Raw genomic sequence first — 22,974 nt, 5'->3', positions numbered from 1 at the left:
ATGCACCTTCTAGTGGATGCGGCTTGACTAACCTGGGATTCCAAGAAGCACAGGAGAGGGCAGAGTGAGAACTGCAAGGACACAGGCAACAATAACAACAGAATTGTGAAGGAGAGTTGGATGGATGATAGAAAAAAATCCAATCAGGATCTTAGAATGTCTGAATTGGCCAAGTTAGAGTAGTTGAGAGCTGAGACAAAATAGAGAATTCTTATGTGTGGGTTGCATATAATTTCACACCAGGACAGTTGGTATGGCCCAGCAGAAGAGGACCAGAGGACAGTCATTGCCAAGGGTAAAATCTCAGGCTGTGGGAGATTGTTTTTCCATCAGCTTAGCAAGCTTTAATTTTTATATTTTATAATTTTATTATCTTCATTACCTCCACCATAGTTTGGTCTCAGGTCAAACAACAGGGAGGGAACACAGCCCCACCCATCAACAGAAAATTGGATTAAAGATTTACTGAGCATGGCCCCACCCATCAGAACAAGACCCAGTTTCCCCCACAGTCAGTCTCTCCCAACAGGAAGCTTCCATAAGCCTCTTATCCTTATCCATCAGAGGGCAGACAGAATGAAAACCACAATCACAGAAAACTAATCAAACTGATCACATGGACCACAGCCTTGTCTAACTCAATGAAACTATGAGCCATGCCATGTAGGGCCACCCAAGGACAGACGGGTCATGGTGGAGAGTTCTGACAAAACGTGGTCCACTGGAGAAGGGAATGGCAAACCACTTCAGTATTCTTGCCTTGAGAATCCCATGAACAGTATGAACAGGCAAAAAGATAGGATACTGAAAGATGAACTCCCCAGGTCAGTAGGTGCCCAATATGCTACTGTAGAAGAATGCAGAAATAACTCCAGAAAGAATGAAGAGACAGAGCCAAAGTGAAAACAATGCCCAGTTGTGGATGTGACTGGTGATGGAAGTAAAGTCCAATGCTGTAAAGAACAATATTGCATAGGAACCTGGAATGTTAGGTCCATGAATCAAGGTAAACTGGAAGTGGTCAAACAGGAGATGGCAAGAGTGAACATCAACATTTTAGGAATCAGCGAACTAAAATGGACTGGAATGGGTGAATTTAATTCAGATGACCATTATATCTACTACTGTGGGCAAGAATCCCTTAGAAGAAATGGAGTAGCCATCATAGTCAACAAAAGAGTCCAAAATGCAGTACTTGGGTGCAATCTCAAAAATGACAGAATGATCTCTGTTCGTTTCCAAGGCAAACCATTCAGTATCACAGTAATCCAAGTCTGTGCCCCAACCAGTAATGCTGAAGAAGCTGAAGAAGTTGAACAGTTCTATGAAGACCTACAAGACCTTCTAGAACTAACACCCCCAAAAGATGTCCTTTTCATCATGGGGGCTGGAATGCAAAAGTAGGAAGTCAAAAGATACCTGGAGTAACAGGTAAATTTGGCCTTGGAGTACAAAATGAAGCAAGGCAAAGGCTAACAGAGTTTTGCCAAGAGAATGCACTGGTCATAGCAAACACCCTCTTCCAACAACACAAGAGAAGACTCTACACATGGACATCACCAGATGGTCAATACTGAAATCAGACTGATTATATTCTTTGCAGCCAAAGATGGAGAAGTTCTATACAGTCAGCAAAAACAAGACCAGGAGCTGACTGTGGCTCAGATCATGAACTCTTTATTTGCCAAATTCAGACTTAAATTGAAGAAAGTAGGGAAAACCACTAGACCATTCAGGTATGACCTAAATCAAATCCCTTATGATTATACAGTGGAAGTGACAAATAGATTCAAGGGATTAGATCTGATAGAGTGCCTGAAGAACTATGGATGGAGGTTTGTGACATTGTACAGGAGGCAGTGATCAAGACCATCCCCAAGAAAAAGAAATGCAAAAAGGCAAAATGGTTGTCTGAGGAGGCCTTACAAATAGCTGAGAAAAGAAGAGAAGCTAAAGGCAAAGGAGAAAAGGAAAGATATACCCATTTGAATGCAGAGTTCCAAAGAATAGCAAGGAGAGATAAGAAAACCTTCCTCAGTTTGAGGAAGAAATGCAAAGAAATAGAGGAAAACAATAGAATGGGAAAGACTAGAGATCTCTTCAAGAAAATTAGAGATACCAAGAGAACATTTCATGCAAAGATGGATACAATAAAGGACAGAAATGGTATGGACCTAACAGAAAGCAGAAGATATTAAGAATACACCGAAGAACTATACAAAAAAGATCTTCATGACCCAGATAACCATGATGGTGTGATCATTCACCTAGAGCCAGACACCCTGGAATGTGAAGTCAAGTGGGCCTTAGGAAGTATCACTATGAACAAAGTTAGTGGAGGTGATGGGATTTCAGCCGAGCTATTCCATATCTTAAAAGATGATGCTGTGAAAGTGCTGCACTCAATATGCTAGCAAATTTGGAAAACTCAGCAGTGGCCACAGGACTGGAAGTTGTCAATTTTCATTCCAATCCCAAAGAAAGACTGTGCCAAAGAATGTCCAACCTACTGCACAGTTGCACACATCTCACGTGCTTGCAAAGTAATGCTCAAAATTCTCCAAGCCAGATTTTGATAGTATGTGAACTATGAACTTCCAGATATTCAAGCTGGATTTAGAAAAAGCAGAGGAACCAGAGACCAAATTGCCAACATCTGTTGGATCATAGAAAAAGCAAGAGAGTTCCAGAAAAATATCTACTTCTGCTTTGACTACACCAAAGCCTTTGACTGTGTGGATCACAACAAACTGTGGAAAATTCTTCAAGAGATGGGAATACCAGACCACCTTACCTGCCTCCTGAGAAATCTGTATGCAGGTCAAGAAGCAACAGTTAGAACCAGACATGGAACAACAGACTGGTTCCAAATTGGGAAAGGAGTACATCAAGGCTGTATATTGTCACTCTGCTTATTTAACTTATATGCAGAGTACATCATGCGAAATGCCGGACTGGATGAAGCACAATCTGGAAGCAAGACTGCCAGGAGAAATACCAATAATCTCAAATACACAGATGACACCACCCTTATGGCAGAAAGGGAAGAGGAACTAAAGAGCTTCTTGATGAAAATGAAAGAGGAGAGTGAAAAAGCTGGCTTAAAACTCAACATTCAAAAAGCTAAGATCATGGCATCTGGTCCCATCACTTCATGGCAAATAGATGGAGAAACAATGAAAACCAGTGAGAGACTTTATTTTGGGGGCTCCAAAATCACTGCAGATGGTGACTGCAGCCATGAAATTAAAAGATGCTTGCTCCTTGGAAGAAAAAAGCTATGACCAACCTAGACAGCATATTGAAAAGCAGAGACATTACTTTACTGACAAAGGTCTGTTTAGTCAAAGCTATTATTTTTTCCAGTAGTCATCTGTGGATGTGAGAGTTGGACTATAAAGAAAGCTGAGCGCTGAAGAATTGATGCTTTTGAACTGTGGTGTTGGAGAAGACTCTTGAGAGTCCCTTAGACTGCAAGGAGATCAAACCAGTTCATCCTAAAGGAAATCAGTCCTGAATATTCATTGGAAGGACTGATGCTGAATTGAGGCTCTAATACTTGGGCCACCTGATGAGACGAACTGACTCATTGGAAAAGACCCTGATGCTGGGAAGGATGAAGGCAGGAGGAGAAGGGGATGGCAGAGGATGAGATGGTTTGATGGCATCATTGACTCGATGGACACGAGTTTGAGCAAGCTCTTGGAGTTGGTGATAGACAGGGAAGCCTGGTGTGCTGTAGTCCATGGGGTCACAAGGAGTCGGACAGTACTGAGTGACTGAACTGAACTGAATAATTTTATAGCTCTGTCATTTCTGATGCCTGAGTATAACAAAGACAATGTAATTTGGGATATAGAGGAAAACTTTTGATTTCTTGGATGACTTAACTGGTGAAATTTATTCCTCAATTACTTGAAAGAATCAGAATTCCTCATGAGGGAGTACTTGTTCCAACAAAAGTTTAGCAGCAGTGGTTGCAATGGCCCTTTTAAAAGGGAAAGCTTCAAGTCAGTTAAGGAACAGACATGGTAGTAAGAACATATTTAAAATCATGAGATTTAGGAGATGAATGAAATCAAATTGCCAATGAAGGAAAAGGTCTTGAACATATGTAGATTAACAAAATTCCATAGGTAAATGATAAGAATTTCCAGTAGAAACCCACTGACTTAGAATACCTGAATTTAAATTTTAAAAAGTAAACTTGCAACCAAATTAACATTTTAAAAATAATTGAAATTATGACTGATAACATTGTGCTGTTGTTCTCTAATATTGGGCAAGGCAGGGCAGCACTGGGATTCTGAGAAATAAAAGCATATCATGGACAGTGAGGGCACTGACAAATCTCTAAGAATTTTATATGGTTTCTGAAATATTTATGTAATTAACATTTACCCATAAAAATTAGGAAATGCTTTGCATTATTATTATCATTATTTATTATTATTGGATTAGTGCTTCTCATGTAATTTACATAATATAAAGCATATTTTATATTGTACAGTATAAAATACAAATATACAACTCACAAGACAGCTGTTTTTATTAAATTAACAATATTAGACTAGCTTTGTTTGCCAAGGATTTACCTAAATTCTTTAAACTTGAATTTTTAAAAATTCATGTTAGTTTATAAAAAATTCTTATAAAAGAATACTTTTTCTTCTGCACATTCAAAGTACTAGAAAAATTTTAATGAGTTTTAGAAATATTTAATTTATATAAATGTTTATTTATCCCTAAGTCAACTGGAATAAAGGATAAGTGATCTTGTATGTTTACTTGGTAATTCTATTCACAAGTAAAAAGATATTACACATATATAACATACACATGTACATAAAGGTTCAGATAGACTCAAATGGAGATCTTATGGCTTGAATTCTAAAATTTCAGCCGTGTGTCAGGTATAAACACAAATTAAAGACTCATTGGTTTGTATAAGAGCTGGTTCTCCTTTTTGCCACACTTTATATTTTTATCAGAATTCTGTTTCTGGCAGATGGGACAAGTTGAGGTCACCTGCTCGACATGAAGGCTAAAGCTTCCTGCTAATATTTGTACAGGAGGCTTTAAGTTTTTTTTTGCCTTGATATATAATCTTATGGAGACTGTAGACTAAATTTTGGGTGAGGGACCAAGCAGAAACTAGTCATTTGGGGTATCTTAACAGTTATCTACCTGGACAAAATATCTAGAGCATTTCCAATTAGGTTTTCCAGCATGTTGTTTTTATGCTTTGTGACCACGGAGAGCTCCCCGCCAGTGGAGGCAGGACCTAGAAGGCAACATATTTGTCCTAGATACTTAGGGGAAGAGAAGTCCTTCATCACAGATAATTTAGGATACTGGGAAGCAATAGTAGCTTCTGTGGAGAGTTGACAGGGAGATGGGAATGAAGAAGCGAGAAGAGCTAGTGCACCTAGCTCTTTCAAGAAGCTTGGCTGTTGCAGGGGGAAGAGAAGCTGCGGAGTTGGGGTGGGGTGGGGTATTTGAAGTTAAGAAAGACCTTTTTGTTTGCCTTAAATGGGCCGTCTAAGTTATTAGCCCATGCTTCTGCTTTTATCCCACTTTCATCCGCAGACTTAGTGATGGGAAGTGTAGCGGCAGCTACTTGGTAAGACTGGGGATGGGAAGGGTAGTCGAAGTTACATCCTGAGTGCAATTTGTGACCTGCAAGCAGACCCTCACCCCATAATTTTCATGTGTGTAGAGGAATGAAAATGCTATTACTTCGTTAAAAATAACTGTGACTGCTCGGCAATAAAAAAGACAAGGAGATCCTAACTGCGATCAACACATGGGCAACAATGGTATGTATGCCCTGAGCCTGTGCGTGTGCCTCGGGCTCATGCTCAGTGGAGTTTGGCAGGTGTGAGCCTGCAACAGCTGCCATTTTCTGCAGCTGAGAGCTCTGACCGCGATGTCCGTCGTGAAATAACGACAATCAGTAAAAAAAAAAAAAATAGCTGTCCTGGGCATGCTCAGCTTTGGCAGGGCTTATTCTGGGCTTTGCCCATGTTAGCCAGCAGATGGCAAGCAAGGATCACCTGTTGGGCGTCCTGAGAAGCCTTTTGGTTTTCATGGCCCTTCCCCCCAGCATTGCAGGGTCATCAGTCTATTTGAGAATGTAGCAAGCCCTGATGATTCTCTTCCCACTCCTTTGCCCCCCTACCTGCTCCCCGCCTCGCCCCCAGCCAGCCAAAGCAGGACTTTCCTGTAGCTCAAACAGTAAAGAATCTGCCTGTGATGCAGGAGACCAGAGTTCCATCTGTGGGTCAGGAAGATCCTCTGGAGAAAGGAATGGCAATCCACTCCAGTATTCTTGCCTGGAGAATTCCATAGACAGAGAAGCCTGGAGGGCTACAGTTCATGGGGTCACAAAGAGTCAGACATGACTGAGCTGCTAACACACACAGCCAGCCAAAGCAGCTGAGGGAAGAAACCTCTTGCCAGAGAGCTGGTGCCCTGCTGGATTTTTGTGCACAGGCATTCTGAGCACCCCGGCCTGGGGAGAAGACAGGATGGCTTGGGACTTTTTAAGCAGGACAGGTGAACTGGGACTGGGGAAATTTGGAGAAAGGAGTCATGGCAACAGGATGAAGGGGACAGAAATGCCCCTGTTTCCAGCTAAGAGAGATCTTTGTCTTTTAAAACATCATTTAGGTCATCAGTAGTCATTTCCAGTAGTCATGTATGGATGTGAGAGTTGGACTATAAGAAAGTTGAGTGCTGAAGAATTGATGCTTTGAACTGTGGTGCTGGAGAAGACTCTTAAGAGTCCCTTGGACTGCAAGGAGATCAAACCAGTCCATCCTAAAGGAAATCAGCCCTGAATGTTCATTGGAAGGACTGATGCTGAAGCTGAAACTCCAATACTTTGGCCACCTGATGCAAGAACTGACTCATTGGAAAACACCCTGATGCTGGGAAAGATTGAAGGCAGGAGAAGGGGATGACAGAGGATGAGATGGTTGGATGGCATCACTGACTTGATGGACATGAGTTTGAGTAAGCTCCAGGAGTTGGTGATGGACAGGGAAACCTGGTGTGCTGCAGTCCATGGGGTCACAAAGAGTCAGACACAACTGAGCGACTGAACTGAACTGAATTCATCAGGTGTTTTGGGGGACTGTGTTTGTGATGGGAGGGGAGCAGTGGTGCTGGTGTCCTCCTGAGGCGGACATGAGTGCTCCCTGAGGTGGGGGCCATGCCAGGCTCTTCTGTGCCCCGCAATCCCACCTCCCCAGGAGAGGAGCCTGCTACGGTCTCAGGAGGGGATATGGGTGTGCAGTGGATGACCAAGGATTCATTCCTCCTCAGCACCTTGGTTGTTTTTGAGAAGAATGTGGTCACCAAGGTGGGAGAGACATGTCAGGGGAGGCCTGGAGTCCTGCAAGATAATCAACAAGACCCAGCCGTACCCACCCAGCAGAGCACAGACCCCAGTACCTCAGAGCAGAGCAGCCCCAGAAATCCTGAGCAATGCCTGGAAGTGGACAGCCTGGCCAACAGGTAAGGGCTACTATGTGCCAGGCTCCTGCTAGCCTGCCTGAACTGGAGTTTTCTCAGGGGCCACACCCCAAAGCAAATCCTAACACACTAGTCATGCCCGTTACCTTCTGCAGGTATGATTGGCTAGGAGTCCTTGTGAAGCTGACCAGCAATGAGCATCCCAGGGGTAGGTCTCTGTTGGCTTGAGTTTGAAGCCACAGCATCAAATCTGTTACACGAAGCATGACAGACGTTTGGAGCTTGAAGACCTGGGTTGGCAGAGGGATATAGAGTGCCTTTGCCACTTGTGGGGGTGGAAGATTTCTGAGGAAAGTGTGCTACAATGCGAATAAATTATTCCACTGCCACAGCCACCAGGATGGCCTTGCATGGCAGCATATCCATGTTCCTTAGCTCCCCCAAGATCTTTCCCCAGAGTGGCCACTGGGGAAATGATATACAAATAGACTTCCCCGGTAGCTCAGATGGTAAAGAATCTGCCTGCAGTGCAGGAGACTTAGGTTCAATCCCTGGGTCGGGAAGATCCCCTGGAGAAGGGAATGGCAACCCACTCCAGTATTCTTGCCTGGGGAGACAGGCAGAAGAACCTAAATACTCCATGTGAGCCAGCTGTAGGTAGCAAACAAAATGACCAGCCCTCTATCCCCACCCTCATGAAGCACACAGTGAACCAGTGACCAGCTACTACAGCAGTTACACCACAGTAATAACCGTTAACATTTGCTTCGAGCTGAGAATGTGCAGGCATCCTTTTGATGCTTTATGTGTACTCACTTAATTCTCACACCAACCATATGGGAAAAGTACTATTATTATCTGTTCTATAGATAAGAAACTGAGGCAGAGGTAGATTGAATAGCTGGCCAGTAGTTGTCCAACCAGGCAGTGGCCTAATAGGGATTAAAACACAGTCAGCCCAGGGCCTGTGTTGCTAATCACCATGTCATATCTGCAGCCTCTCCATTCTTGATAAACTGGCTCATCTTATCCTTCAGGTCTCCTTGATGCTTCAGCTCTTTTGTCACTTGAACTATTGTGTTGGGTGTGGATAAATGGATGCCAGCCACTTGCTAGCTGCTCAGTCAGAAATGGATGCTGTTTTCTTCCTCTTGTACTCAGTCTTCTTTTCACTGTCTGGTTCTGTACTTTATCCCCCCACCTGTCTTTCCATGTTCCCACGGGGCTTCCCCTCCCAGCCAGTCCACTTCCTCCAGTCTCCATGGTGCATTCCTGTGTGCTAGAGTGATATAGGACTAGCACAGGGTAACTGGGCACACTGAGGCAGGGAACCTCACCCAGCCTTGGGTGAGAAGGCAGGTACCCTGGAAGGGCTTCCCAGAGGAAAAGGTGGTGTTTTGTGCAAATGTACCAGAGAGGTCAGATGCACATGACATAGTCCCTAAAGATGGGGCTTGGGAGCTGGGCAGGTGCTAGATTATGATTGTTCTCTACAATCCCCACTCTTAGACTAGTTGAAGTCCTGTACACTGGATTCTCTGGGAAAGGGGTAGTAGCCCAGAGGCTAGGGCAGGTGGATGAAGCCACACTCAGGACATTATCTGAGTGGCACCATGTTGGAGAGAAGCCAGAGTTAACCCAGGGCAGTGTGTTCCTGTAAAGCTGGGCTGAAGATGTTAGACAGGGAGTTGACATGAGGTGATGGCACAAATGGGGAAGGCTCAGGGATGGAACCTAAAAGAATTCCCTGAATAGGCAGGCAGCTGCAGCAGCCTTTGGTATGGGACTGCTGATCCAGGAGCAGGCAGAATAAAAGCAAGTAATGGCCTGGCCAGAAAAACACCTTGTGAGCTGGCTAGGGGGTCCAATTCCAGGCCAAGGGTTGTGTGTTACACCAAAGGGTTGAGATTCAGAAAAACCATTATACCCATAAGTTTTTTTCCTCTTCTTATGGCAGGTGACTTCCAGAATGAGGTCCATCCACATCTCTTCCTTGGTGATGCCTAAATTAATTTGTCCCTCTCTTCCTCACCTTTGTATTCTCCAGAGACTTCACTGGAGGAAGGGGGCAGGGAGCTCATTCCAGGAAGGGGCTGAGTCTGTCAAGTTCGTGATAGCTCTATAGCCATGCTATAACCAAGTGAGTCACAGGCCAAGGCCCTTGGCTGCAGGAGTAGTTATGGGCACATGCTGGAAGGTTGGGGTCTTGCCTCTGACTTACAAAATGAGTGCTTCTACCCATTGATCTCAGGAGCCTCAAAGAACAGAAGCTCAGTGATCTTCAAGGTTTGTTTTAAAAACGCTGGCATTCTTTTAAACTCCTTGACATGGAAGTTTTGGCATTAGCCCCTGATAACCCCGTGTGACTCTGCAACACATCAGTTCTCAATGTTGAAATACTTGCCCCTCCCTCCACTTCTTTCAGGATGAGAAACCCCTCGGGCTGTATGGTCTCTGTTCCCAGGCCTGCCCCTTCTGAGCAGCATCCTATTCATATGCCAGCCTCCCCAAGTGAACTGGAGCCCAACTCAAACAGGTAAGAAGAGACCATCTGAGAGGTGTTCTTTGGGCTATTTCCTGGAGCTAAAGGACTCAGCTTTTGTCTCGTGCTACTTCTTTGACATTAGTTCTAGTGCCTACTGCAATTCCCAGCAGTCTGTTGGTCAAGGGGCCACAAAGTGTCGCCCAGGTTCCCCTAGTGTAAACTCCTGTGTGGAGGCCTGAACGGAGTCTCCCAGTGAGAAGCTGATGTGCCACTTTCTAGGGCTCTGCTACCTTTGGACCTTGCTAGTGTCTCTTGGGGAACATGCTTGAAAAAGCCAAAGAAATACCTCTGAGGCCAGGGCCTATGTTGTCTGTCTCTCTCACGTTATCTGTTGTGAAAAGAGGTACATACCTACTGCCTCACCTCTGCTCCTGGCCCCCATGCCATGTTAGAGTTCAGGAAGGGAGTCACTGCAAGGAGGCTGAGTGAGGGGTGTGTGTGTGTGTGTGTGTGTGTGTGTGTGTGTGTGTGTGTGTGTAGGAGAGATCAGAGGAGCCTCTACTGCTATCAAGCCAGCAGGATGGAGTGCAGAGCATGGAAATGGGGCCAAATGTGGGTCATTATGAGTCTATCATGAAGTAGACCTTGTTTCCGATAATGCCAGTGGCTTGTCCAGGGTGAGGCAACTTCTCGACCTCTGGAACTCCATGAGTGAGAAGGGAGAGAAAGGAGAGATTAGATTGCAGGTGGAGATTTGAAAATCTAGGATTGAGACTTATAGGCAACCTCAGTCCCAGACAAAGGGGAAAGAGGAGGATAGAAAGTCCACTGGACTGAAGTCTCAGGAGGGTAGTGTACCACCACTGGCTGTAGGGAGCCTCTTTCTAGCGCTATCAAATCTGCATACAGCCAGCAATACCCATGAGCTTTGCTTTCAGCCGAAGTCCACTAAATGGAGGTTCTCCCTGCTCTGGACCCCTGCTTTAGATCAGGCCCAGTCCCCTGGAATCTTCCAGTATACCTATTTCTGTTCTGTTATGCTTTTTCTACAGCAAAGGGATTCTCTTTGTGAAGGAGTATGTGAATGCTGGTGAGGTATCTTCCAGGAAGCCACTGTCTTCATTCTATGGCAGGTAAGAAGTCCCAGATCTTTCATATCATGGCCTTCTCCTGCCAGGCCCTGTGTTGTTCTCATTCCTGCATCCCCAGTACCTCACTAAATACATGGCCCGAGTACCTTCATTTATTGTATAGGTGGATGATTTAATCGCCCATGGATAAGATATACCTTTCCAGCTGTTCTACCTAACTTGATGTCTTGTGCTCTCCTTTTATCATTACTTCATACTATGCTCCACTTCCAGCCTCATCCATTTCTACCTGCCTTTCTCAGTAGACTACAAGCTTTCTTTTTGTGAAATTCTGAGAGTATCACTCTTGATAGAGCTGTTGAGGCCCTTAAGAACTATCTAGTTAATTCCATCCTTCCAGAACTCAGAGCTCCTCTCTTCAGATCCCATGCTCCTTCCAGCATGCCATTTTGCTTCATTTGAACACACATTTGACTGTGTGTGTTCACACAGATACATGCATAACTTTCCACTCTTCTTCTCTTTGCTTGCTTCCTGATGCTGTACTGAAGTCTATCTCTGTGCCACCTCAGCTAAAAACTAACCCACACTGAGACAGTGTTCTCCTGGGAATTTTTAAAAATGACACATCCCCTCACCTCTTGGGTTAGGATTTTAGTAACAGAAAGGAACATCCTGGCCTTATTTCAGGATTTGGCCTCTGGGGATCCCAGGCCAGTTTTCACTGCTTCTGTGGAATGATGAGCATGGGCATGAGGATCAAGTTCAAGTACACTCAACCCTCATTTGTTGGGTCATTTGGGGCAAGATGGTCACAGTTTCTTCATTTGTAACTCCTTAGAATAATTTTAACCCAGTAGCTTTTTTGAAATATAATTCATATCTCATAAAACTCACTCTTTAAAGTGTACAGCCCAGTCATTTTTGGTACATCCACAATGTTGTGAGATCATCACAGCTATCCAATTCCAGAAATTTTTATCACCCAAAAAGGGAACTGCACACCCATTAGCAGCTCTCCCCCTCCCCCCACCTGACACACACACCACCAGCCACAGCCCTTGGCCACCACTATTTTCTGTCTCTATAGACTTTTCAGGGAGGTTTTGATATGAGAACTACTGTTATGAGATATGAGAACTACTGTTTACTGTTATAAACCTCCAGCACCCTCAAGAGAGCTATCTTTGCCTCTATGAACACTGTCTATGAATCTGGTATTTCTTCTTCAAGTCCCGCCAGTACTTTGTTTAATTGGACACTTAGAATTGTGTAGCTCAGTGTGTTTTCCCCTTTGCTTTACATTCCAGGAGGTTTAGAAATAAGCTTAGTGCTCAAAAGAAATCAGAAGCTCAAAAGAAATCAGGGCTGAAATTCTAGTTCACTTCTTTTACTGCAAGCATGACCATAGCCAGGTCACTTACCTCAGGAGGTCATTGCACAGCTCCTATGAGAATGGAAGCTTCACCAAAGCATGTCCTAGAGCTCGTAGCTAGTTTTTCTTCCTTGGAAATAATTTTTAATCATTAGTTTTTATGTAAGAAGTCATATTATTGAAAAATAAAGACATACAAAGGAAAAAAAAAAGTCACCCTGAATCGCACTCTGTAACTCAAGCACAGGTATTATGTTGGAATGTTTCCTTCCTTTTTTGTTCCTATTCTTAGTGTCTGATTTCTGCTGTGAGTGGGCTCCTGGTGACTGTCACATTATAACCCAGGCACATATGTGGGGAGAAAAGCCATGGTCCTTTCCCCCTGGTCAGTGAAAGTGACAGTTTTCCTGGTATGCACAGCCTCCAGAATCCTAGCCACACACTTGTCATCTTCCTCATCATGGCAGGTCTTCTTTGCCCCCAATGCAAGTGATCTTCTCTGCAGGAATTATGCCTTGTTGGCACCCAGTTTAAAGCTTCCCCTACCATTTAGCATAACAGATGATGGCAAGCCAGGCAGTCACGTCTCAGCTTGTGGCTACAGGGTTAATCAGAAAAGCATTCTCCACTAATGACTGCAGTAGTGATCTGCCTCCCAGTTTTTGCCCTCCTCTCTCCCGTCACACTCCCTGCAGCACTGGCGGCAATGAGGACTCCTGCAACGTGGAGAAGAAACTCTCATATGATGGTACTCTGTACTCTGAGAGGTAAGTCTGCTGTGTTACCGGGGAGCACACAGGTCTACAGATGAGAAGCAGCTGAGGGAGATGTAGCCGTTAAGTCCATTTGCTTTTGTCTACTGCTTTGCTACTTCTGATCCATTTCCAGATGTGATGTGTCACACCACAGCATAGGGCATGCTTCCCTCATCCAGATGTCACACTTGTGGCAACCAAAGTCTTTGAATCCAGCTAAGACCAGAAGGCAAACACAGTGAATCAGTGACAGAGCTAGGATGAACCCCAGGGCCCTGACTGCTCTGCCATCTAACTGTGAGCTGGAACTGGCAGTGGTAAAATACAAGGGAGGAGCAGGGCTGTGACGAGGGCAGGTGTCTTTTTAGCAACAGTGTCAAGAAACTGAGCCCTGGGCCAGCAGCAGGGCAGGCAAGGACGTTCAGCAAGTTCTGTCTGAGGGGGAAAAGCAGGGGTGACTCCAGGAACAAAGGCAGAAATCCTGGAACTGGGGAGATACTCAGTCTACAAGTCGGTATCTAGGACTTCAGTATGAGGTCCCAGCATGCTCCACAGCCACACTCACTTTGTGATAGTCCTTGGGTCCTTGCTGTCTCTGTGATATTCCAGGCAGGACCCAGTAGTCCCAGACATGAAGAGAAGGGCCATCAAGACAGGGAGCTGGGTAGGGCATATAGGGGCCTGTCTCCTGTAGGAGAAGACATGGGTCTTCCTGTTCTAGAGGGGAAAAGCCTACCATGCAGATATGTTTGGCAGGGGGACAGGGAGAAGCAAGCTGCCTGAAATAAGAATCACATTGCAGTGTCCACACATATGATAGAGAGTAGGGTGAAGATGTATGACTGGCTTCTGGAAACAGTGTGAGGGTCTACAATGGGCTGAGGTCCAGTGTGGCCCAAGGCTATATATGGCCAGTTGCACACCACAGGTAAAGATGTCAGGCCGCCTGCATCAAAGCACAGAGTCTGCCTGTACCACATCACAGAAGTCTTCATACCAGCCTGACCATGGATTCTTCTTTGTCATTTTCCAGAACAAGTGGAGGGATCTGTACTTACTGCAACCGGGAGATCCGAGACTGTCCAAAGATCACCCTAGAACACCTTGGCATCTGCTGCCATGACTATTGCTTTAAGGTAAGAAAGAGGGGTGGTGTTGCCAAACATCATCCAGAGCTGGGGATTCCTTTTGGGTTCAGGGAGTGTGGAGAAGGCTTGATTTCTGTATGCTCATGCTCCATCTTGAGGGCTTTGCAGAAGTCGGAGCTGTGTGAGCTCTCAAGTCTAAAGGAGTTAATGAGTGTTGGCAATTCTATGTGCTTAATACTGTGAGGGAAACAAAAGCAGTCTCATGGGGAAAGACTATTCCCAACAGAGGGCCAACAAGTGCAAAGGCCTTGGGGCAGGAGCATGGAGTATTTTAGCTCACATGGCCTGAATAGCATGAGTGAGAGATTAGTGGTAGGAGATGAAGTCACAAGGATGCCGAAGAACTGGGTCATGTAGGTGTTGGAGAACACAGAGAGACTTTAGATTTCATTCTAAATGAAGCTGGAACCTACTAGAGGGTTTGGGTGGTAGAAACACAAGGTCTGAGTGAAGCTAGAGAAAATAAAACAGTCACTTGATTAGGGAGTTGGCATGGCAGATGTCAAGATGTTGGCTGGATTGGGGATACTGTTTGAAACTAGAGCTGACAGTCTGTGGCGTGTGAAAAAATGTGAGGAGTCAAAGGACACTCCAAAGTTTGGGGCCCAGCCATTACCTGAAATGATGGTGGTGCCTTTTACTGAGAAGGGAAATATTGGAGGGGAGCAGGTTTGAGCAAAGGGGAGGTGTAGATGAGTGAAATTTCAGGGAGAGCTACATGGGGAGTGCCTGTGGTCATATGGATATGTGTGTTTGTGTTCCTGGGAAAGGCCAGGGCTGATGAAATCATCTAGGGTGTGAATAGGTGGGGATGGGGGCTGACGCTGAGCCTTGTGTCTTTCTAGCGTTTAGAGGTTGGGAAGAGGAGGGGGTCTACAGAGGAGGATGAGAAGTAACACAGAATGTAATGCCCCAAGTAACACAGTTTCTCCAGAGAGTCCAGTGGTCACCAGTGTCAGTGGTTGCTGAGAGATCAAATGGGATGAAGCCTGAGGACTGTGCTTGAAATTTGCAGCATGGTGGTCACTGACCTCAGTTGGAACAGTTTTGGTGGAGTGATAGGGATAGAAGCCTGACTGAGGTGGGCTCATGTGGGAATGGACAGAGTCACTCTGAAACACTTTCCTGATGGGTTGGCTTTATAAGGGAGCATTGCAAATGGACAGTGGGGCAGAGGTGCCAAGCATGGGTTTATACTGATGGGAATGGTAAGGGTAGCAAGCAGACACTGATGATGCAGGAGAAACGGATGCTGATGGTGATCCTGATGTACATCTGGAGGAGAGAAAGATGGGTCCCAGTGAACACATGTCAGGGACAGAAAAGGCTGAATCTGTGGGTCACTATGGAGAGGTTCCCAGGTTGGTGGGTAGAAGAATGAGGAACTTCTTCAGTAGTTGACTGTTTTTCTCAGTGAATGAGAAAACAGGATTACCTTTGAGGAGTGGGGAGGAGTGTTGGACGCTTGAAAAGAAAGGGGAGGATTTGAAAATTGTCTCAGAGACAAGGAGGGTGGATGGGCCCTGCAGAGCCTGCTTGAAGGGAGGACTCATGCATTCCTTTGGAGACCAGTTAGCATGTAGTGTGTTGTTCCCTAGCCAGGCTCAGCCACAGAGGTGAAACAGGGACGCTAGCATTTACTGGGGCAGAGGTTATACCAGGTTTAGCACGATTTAGTCTGTGCTCAAGCAACAATAACAGTGAGGCAATGGCAGAGACTATCCAAGTGAGTTGGAGGACATGGAAGTCAAGGAGAGGGGCGAATGACTTATTGGTTATGATGAGGTCTAGAGCAGCAGTTCTCACACTGGAGCATGTGATTCACACTTCATTATCCCCTGAAGGGCTTCTTAGGACAGAGTGCTGGGCCCCAGCACTGAGTTAGAAACAGCACTGAATTAGGTTTCTAACTCAGTGTGTCTGGGTGGGACCTGAGAATTGGCTTGTCTAAGAAGTCCAGACAATGCTGAGGCTGCTGGTCCACAGAGAGTCTGGCCAGGGCAGTGGCTGAGGTAGAGAGGGGCCCAGGACATTGGAGGAAAGGAAAAAAATGCTAGGTGGTTGGAAGCTCTTCCATCTGCACGGATGCAGAATTGATTCAGGAGTAGAGGTGCAGGGAGAGACTGTGACATGCGGTTTGGCAAAGACATTATTTTCCTGATTCCTGGACTTACGTGAAAAGTTATTAAAAAACTGTTATCAACAATTAAATACCAATAAATTGGATAACTGGGAAGAAATGGATGCATTCCTAGAAACATAAAACATACTAAGATGGAACCAAGAAGAAATTGAAAGCTTGTAGAGACCAATAATAAATAGATTGAATCAGCAACCAAGCACCTCTCAACAAAAAAAAACTCAGGGCCAGGTCTTTGCAGGCAATTCTAACAAATATTTAAAGAAAAAATAATACCAATCCTTCTTAAACTCTTCCAAAAATAGAAGAAAGAACATTACCAAACTAATTTTATGAAGCCAGCATTATCCTGACACCAAGTCAAGCATAATATTAGAAATAGGGCTATGCTATGATCCAGCAATCCCACTTCTATGGATATACACAAAGGAATTGAAATCAGTATCTTAAAGCAGTCTCTGCACTGTCTGTTCACTGCAGCATTGTCAATGATAGTCAAAACATGGAAGAAATCTAAATGTGCAGTGACTGATGGATAAAGAAAATTTGCTATATACATTAAAATGGGATATGATCCAGCCTTTACAGACAGAAGGAAGTCCTTTCATTTGCAGCAACATGGATGAAATTGTAGGACATTGTGCTAAGCGAAGTAAGCCAGACAGAGAAGGGCAAACACTTCTTAGTACCACTTATACGAGGAATCTAAAATAGCAAAATCCTTAGAAGAGAGTAGAACGGTGGTTACTGGGAGCTTGGAGAGGAGGTGAAATGGGGAGGTGATGGTCAAAGGATAGGGTGTCAGGTACGCAAGATGCGTTAGTTCTAGAGATCTACATGGCACAGTGTCTGTAGTTAGTAATACCATATTATATAATTAGAACTTGGCTAACAGAGGAAAAGAATGTTAAATAAAAAATCCTAGAGTACTTTTTCAACTTTTATTTATATACCCTAATCACAGAGCACTCCTGTTAAACACAAAGCAGAATTACCTAAGCAACTCTTGGCACATTTGGTCCCACAGAGCCCAGTGTTGGAGGAAAGGTACAGTTGGAGTGGGTAGGCATCCAGGGAAGGCTTTGTGAGGGAGGTGGGTCTGGAGTCAGAGATGAAGACGTGTCCAGGGGTATTTGCCAGGTATTTCCAGGGATAAACAGGTGTCCATCATGCGTGCAGAGGGAATGAGAAAGAAGAGGCCAGCAGGAGGCTGGCAGGCATGGGAGGAGGAGGCCCACAGTGGCAGGAATTTTAAACTTGCCTGACTGGGTTGCACACAGGGCAGGGAAACAGAATTGTGGCAAAACAGTGAGACCTGGTATTCTTGGGAAATTCCTAGAATGTGGGCAGGGTGCCTGAGATCCACCCCTGGGGGCCATGAGCACAGAGGTGGAAAGGATATCACTTTCACAAGATCACAGAGCTGCTCAGAACTGAAGGTCAAAATCCCAGCTCCAATATCAGAGTGAATGTTGTCCAAGCTGTACTCTGCAGCCTCCCAGGAAATGCCATTCCATTGCTCAGGTTCATCTGTATAAATTCACCTGTCAGTGTCCTTTATCGGAGGTTTATCTTACCTCTGTTAGATTGACATAACATTTTAAAACACTAGTTTGTATTGTTATGTTTCAGAATAAAGAGAGGACACTTAATGTCCAAAGCATCATAACAGCCTTTTAGGCTCCTTGTTCTCCACAGCGCAAAGCATGTTGCAAGTCGGGGCTGTTGATTTTTTTTTTTTTTTTCTGTTAGAAGAGGTTATCCTCTAAATACATCACCACCACTAGTTGGCTAAGTTGAGGTTCAAGCCCTGGCCTACAGTAACTAAAATGACAGAGGGCTCATACAGTGAAAAAATGGCCAGGAGACAGGAATTGAAAGGTAGAAGAAGAAAGACATCAGAGAGGTGCTGGATGAGAATGAGCAGAGGGACTTAGAGATCCTAGCAGCTGATCTCCACTACTTTCAGCCGGAAGCAGAAGGCTTGTCCAGGGTGTGCCTGGAGACAGCTGGAGTCCCAGACATATGGGGATTCTTGGTCTCCTCTTATTTGAGACTGTATGCAGGCCCCTCTGCTCTAACCTCTCATAACAGGAGGGTCTGCAGCAGATGGATAGTCATTTCATCCTTTAGAAGTTGATTGGAGAGGCAGACCAGAGGGGCTGGACTGCTGAAATCACCTTCCCTTTCATTGCACTTTCATATCACCTTTCTTTCACTTTCAACATCACAATTAAGGCTCTCTGATAGATGAGGGAAAAGAGCCTCAGTAACTCACCCAAGCTCAGCCAGCTAAGGAGCAGTCGATTTAGGGCTCAAACTCAGGCCCAATTCTGAAACCTGGGCTCCTAACGACTGTGTGGTCATTCTGCCTGTTAGTTTTTGTTTTACTGTTGCTTTTGGTTTTGTTTGGGCTTTGTCTCTGTTTATGCCAGTTTTAAATTGTCTGCTTCAAAGTCCAGGATGTGACATCATCTTGGTGCCTGCCCACTCCACTCATTTAGATTGCTGCACTTATATGTTGACCTCTAGCTGTTTTCTCTTTCAGTGTGGGATTTGCAGTAAACCAATGGGTGAGCTTCTGGATCAGATCTTCATTCACCGTGATACCATCCACTGTGGGAAATGCTATGAGAAGCTGTTCTAGGTGGGTGCTGCCAAGCAGCAGGAAATTTACTAGGGGGAAGAAATGTGCCCTAGTGTCTCCCTGAGTCTTGACCTGAGGCACTGCTATCTCTCCTAGCCTTTATGTTCAGGGGACCTGAGTTCTTGTGTCCCTATGCCCTGTTACACTTTGAAGTCTTAGGTGGTACAGATGAAGACCTTTCCCATGGACATTTCCAAGCTGCAGAAGCCACAGTCTCTTCCTCTCAAGGAGCACCTTCCATGAAGCAGCTCAGCTAAGCCCACTAACTGCCCTGCTAGGTCATTGGCCCATCTGGGGACAAGGAAGTAAAGACCTAAAAAGGAAAAGGACATGGAGAAACACTTAGCTTGTAGATGGCACAACCAGGGCCTCAACCCAGGACTTCAGATTCGGCTTCTCTGCCACAGTCCCCTGGGCTGCCTCCAGCATTGCTCAGAGAGCATTAGATCAGGACTCAACAGCCAAGATAGTCAGTAAAACAAGATATTTAGCTGGGGACCAGCAGCAGGTAAAGGCCAGGAAAAGTGGGCATGTGTGGGAAGTGATGGTGCTGTCCTGGTGCTTGGGCAGCCTCTGGTCCATGTTGTCAACTCTGCTTGAACACAGGTTTGCATGCTAAAAACCAGTGGAACTGACCCTAGTGTCTGAGCTTCATGGGGCCTGGTGATCCTGGCAGCCCATCCTCCTTAGCACCTGTTCAACTAGAAGCACAGGACAGAGTATCTCCCTTGAAGGCAATGGGAATGGGTAGCAACCAGGCCCTCCACCACCTACGAGCCTGTTCTACCTTTTCTCCAGAAGACACATTGATCTGGACTATTACTTCCCATGCCTGGAGTAGTCACCCTCCCCAAGAGTCTCTGACTGCTCATTGGATTGGGTGTGTGTTTCCAATCTCATAGATACTTCTATTTTCTTTTACTTCCTTCAGGCTGAGAAGAAAGTGATGACTCCTGGAGAAGTTTGACTATCCCCAGTTGCCCCAAGTTGCTGGCTCTTCTTCCCTCACTTCCTCCCTCATGCTTGTGATTTTTTCATGTTTTTGTCCTTCTTAAGTTGAACTTTCTTACATCCAGTAGCATATCTTGATGATATTATGATAATCCCTTGTGTGTGTACCTTTTTATAGCTGAAAAAGCACTTCCCATCCACAATCTTACTTCAGGTTCAAGCAAAGAGTGTTGAACCATAATTCCGTTTTGACTTCCCTAAGACCAGTCAGCTTCCTGATGAGTTTAGGTGGCCTAAGTGTGCCTTTGGGACTTGAAAGCAGGAGACCCCCCTGAAGCTTCTTAGGGGCCAGGTTAAAGAATGCCAATGATCCCTGGTGGGTAAATTGCAGACACTGAATGCTAGGGATCGACATAGGCTAATGTTTAACTTGTCTATTTACCATATATATTTTTTGGACTCTCCATATCCTTTTACAACTAGTTCATTGCTTTCAATTGAGTTTCATAGCAGATTTTAGTTACCTCCTCCTACCTACCTTTCAGTATAGCTGAGTTCTTCCCCGCAGACATGTGGGCATGTATTAGAAAGTTTACACATTAGGTTTAAATTCTCTATGATGTAATTCTGAAGAGGCTACTGACCAAATGGACATCTGTGTCTGAATTTTGATAGCTGATTGATACCTTTGACCTCAATTTCCAACCCCTAAACTTTACACAGGGATCCCCTAAAGTAGGTCTTAGAGTGTATAGACTCCAGTAAGATTATGAAGGGAGGAAATCAGCTAGCATTCTTGAGGCCTTACTACATAGCAGGCATTATAACAGAGTGATGGCATTAATCCCCATTCTAGTCTTGTGAATAGGGTATTCTCCCCAGTTTGCAAATGAGGATATTGAGGCTCAGATAAGCGGTCAGAACCATTGCTGTGTCTCTCCAGTAACTGTAACCACAGTCCTGAGCCTGTGTGGAGGTTAACCTAGTCCTCCTGGGGAATCTGCCCCCCTCAGACCTTCCCTGAGGCACACTTTTACAAAGAGAGGCAGGTGGGAAATTGTACTCCTCTTCTGGGCATCCTGGGTAAAATACAGGAAGAGCCAAACTGGCCCCCCTCACCCCCCTTTTCCATGAAAACACTTCTGAACTGAAATACTCTTAGCTGCGAAGAGATTTTACTCACAGATCTTCCCAAAGAAGAGCTTGTCGACCCAGGGGAAGCTCCAGTGGGCTAGCTGATCTGAGCACAGGGCCCTCAGTGACATCCCATTTTCCAGTCCAGACAGATCCCAAGCTAGCAGCAACTACCAAGACCCCAGGAACTTGGAACAGGGACTCCTATTGGTCTGCTGGACAGATGTAGGCCCATGCAACTGGGCTCCTCCACCTTTGGTACCAGGATTACTGTGTAAATCGGGCTTCCCTGGTGGCTCAGTTGGTAAAAAATCTGCCTGCAATACAGGAGACCCTGGTTCGATTCCTGGGTCAGGAAGATCCACTGGAGAAGGGATAGGCCACACACTCCAGTGGGGAAGCTTGAGATCCCCTGTGGCTCAGCTGGTAAAGAATCTGCCTGCAATGCGGGAGACCTGGGTTTGATCCCTGGGTTGGGAAGATCCCCTGGGAAGGGAAAGGCTATCCACTCCATTATTCTGGCCTAGAGAATTCCATGGACTGTGTAGTCCATGGGGTCACAAAGAGTAGGATGCGGCTGAGCGACTTTCACTTTCATTGTGTAAGTTCTGCAAAAGGACAAACTGACAGTTTCTCTGATTAAAAATGAGGGTCTTTTCTCTTGATTTTGAAGAGTTTGGGCTGCCTTTCTGAGTGTCTGGTGTCCTCTGCTAGCGTTCAGAAGTTGTTTTGTGGATGTTGCTCCACATTCAAATAACATTTTTTTTTTTTTGATGAGCCTATGGGGGAGAAAGTGGTCTCTCCGTCCTATTCTTCCACCATTTGGGGACCACCCCTTCTCTTGATTTAATTAGAAAATGTCTCTCCATCTCTGTCGAGTTTCAGAGCCCTGTGCACATTGGATGGTGGACTTGTTCTTCTTGCAAAATGATCAGAGAAGAACATTCCATTTATTTACATGGATGTGCATCAGATTTGCTCTAGATGGGAAAATTGGCACAGCATGCCATGTACTTACACAAAATATGAGCTGGTTTTCCTCAAGACTATCCCTCAGCCTGGGACTTGGCACATGGTAGGGATTGACACATCGATGCTGAATGAATTAGTGAAAGGGAAAGAGGTCCAAGATAGGCTGGCTTCCCCATCTTCAAGATACACTCTGCCTTTAAGGGAGTTTTAGAACCAGTGTGCAAGATACTGATTTTAATCTGAAAAAATCTCTTTCATGGCTGAAATGGCTCACAATTCTGCAGACTTAAGGAAGAGAGGTGGTTGCATTACACTTTGCTTCTTTTTAATTGCCTAGAATTTTTAATCATACTTGCTTGACTCACAGTAATGTACACAAACATAATAAATGGTGAGATACTTCATGTGTAAATGTTAAGGTTTCCTTTTTTAAATGTAATAATTTGGTGCATTTGGCTGTGTGATTAATTTTCTCCTATTACTTGAAGCCATTCTCTTTACAAAATCAAATAAATACTTTTAAGAAGTACCAAATATAAAGAGCTAAAAAAACCCCAGCATTATCTAGAAAGTATACATGCACTAGAGGTGTGCAATTCTAGACCTGTCAGATCTTTTTTTAAAAAATTTAGTTTTATTGGAGTGTAGTTGCTTTACAATGTTGTGTTAGTTTCTGCTGTACAGCAAAGTGAATCAGCTATACATATACATATATCTCCCCCTCCCTTTTGGAGTTCCTTCCTATTCAATAGACCTGTCAGATTTTTTTTTTAGACCTGTCAGATCTTAATGAGTAA

General features: G+C 44.8%; 1 protein-coding gene across 7 annotated transcripts in view; it reads left to right on the top strand.

The window, feature by feature from the left end:
* The window catches only part of ZNF185 (zinc finger protein 185 with LIM domain), a 67,029-nt gene extending 44,448 nt beyond the window's left edge, over positions 1-22,581 (top strand). For 6 of the 7 annotated variants that reach the window (XM_070462769.1, XM_070462772.1, XM_070462770.1 and 3 more), the window contains 7 exons: positions 7,330-7,521; positions 9,905-10,015; positions 11,017-11,097; positions 13,126-13,197; positions 14,219-14,321; positions 19,022-19,120; positions 20,052-22,581. In XM_070462769.1, coding sequence (XP_070318870.1) covers positions 7,330-7,521; positions 9,905-10,015; positions 11,017-11,097; positions 13,126-13,197; positions 14,219-14,321; positions 19,022-19,120 — 658 coding nt within the window. In that variant the 3' untranslated portion in view covers positions 20,052-22,581. The remainder of the gene's footprint in view (positions 1-7,329; positions 7,522-9,904; positions 10,016-11,016; positions 11,098-13,125; positions 13,198-14,218; positions 14,322-19,021; positions 19,121-20,051) is intronic. The other variant, XM_070462774.1, reaches the window with a different exon arrangement.
* The last annotated feature ends 393 nt before the right edge of the window (positions 22,582-22,974 follow it).

The sequence above is a fragment of the Odocoileus virginianus genome, unplaced genomic scaffold, assembly GCF_023699985.2.
Source record: "Odocoileus virginianus isolate 20LAN1187 ecotype Illinois unplaced genomic scaffold, Ovbor_1.2 Unplaced_Scaffold_13, whole genome shotgun sequence".
Classification (NCBI taxonomy): Eukaryota; Metazoa; Chordata; class Mammalia; order Artiodactyla; family Cervidae; genus Odocoileus; species Odocoileus virginianus.
The sequence above is the reverse complement of the archived record's forward strand: the minus strand, read 5'-3'. Positions and strand labels throughout refer to the sequence as shown.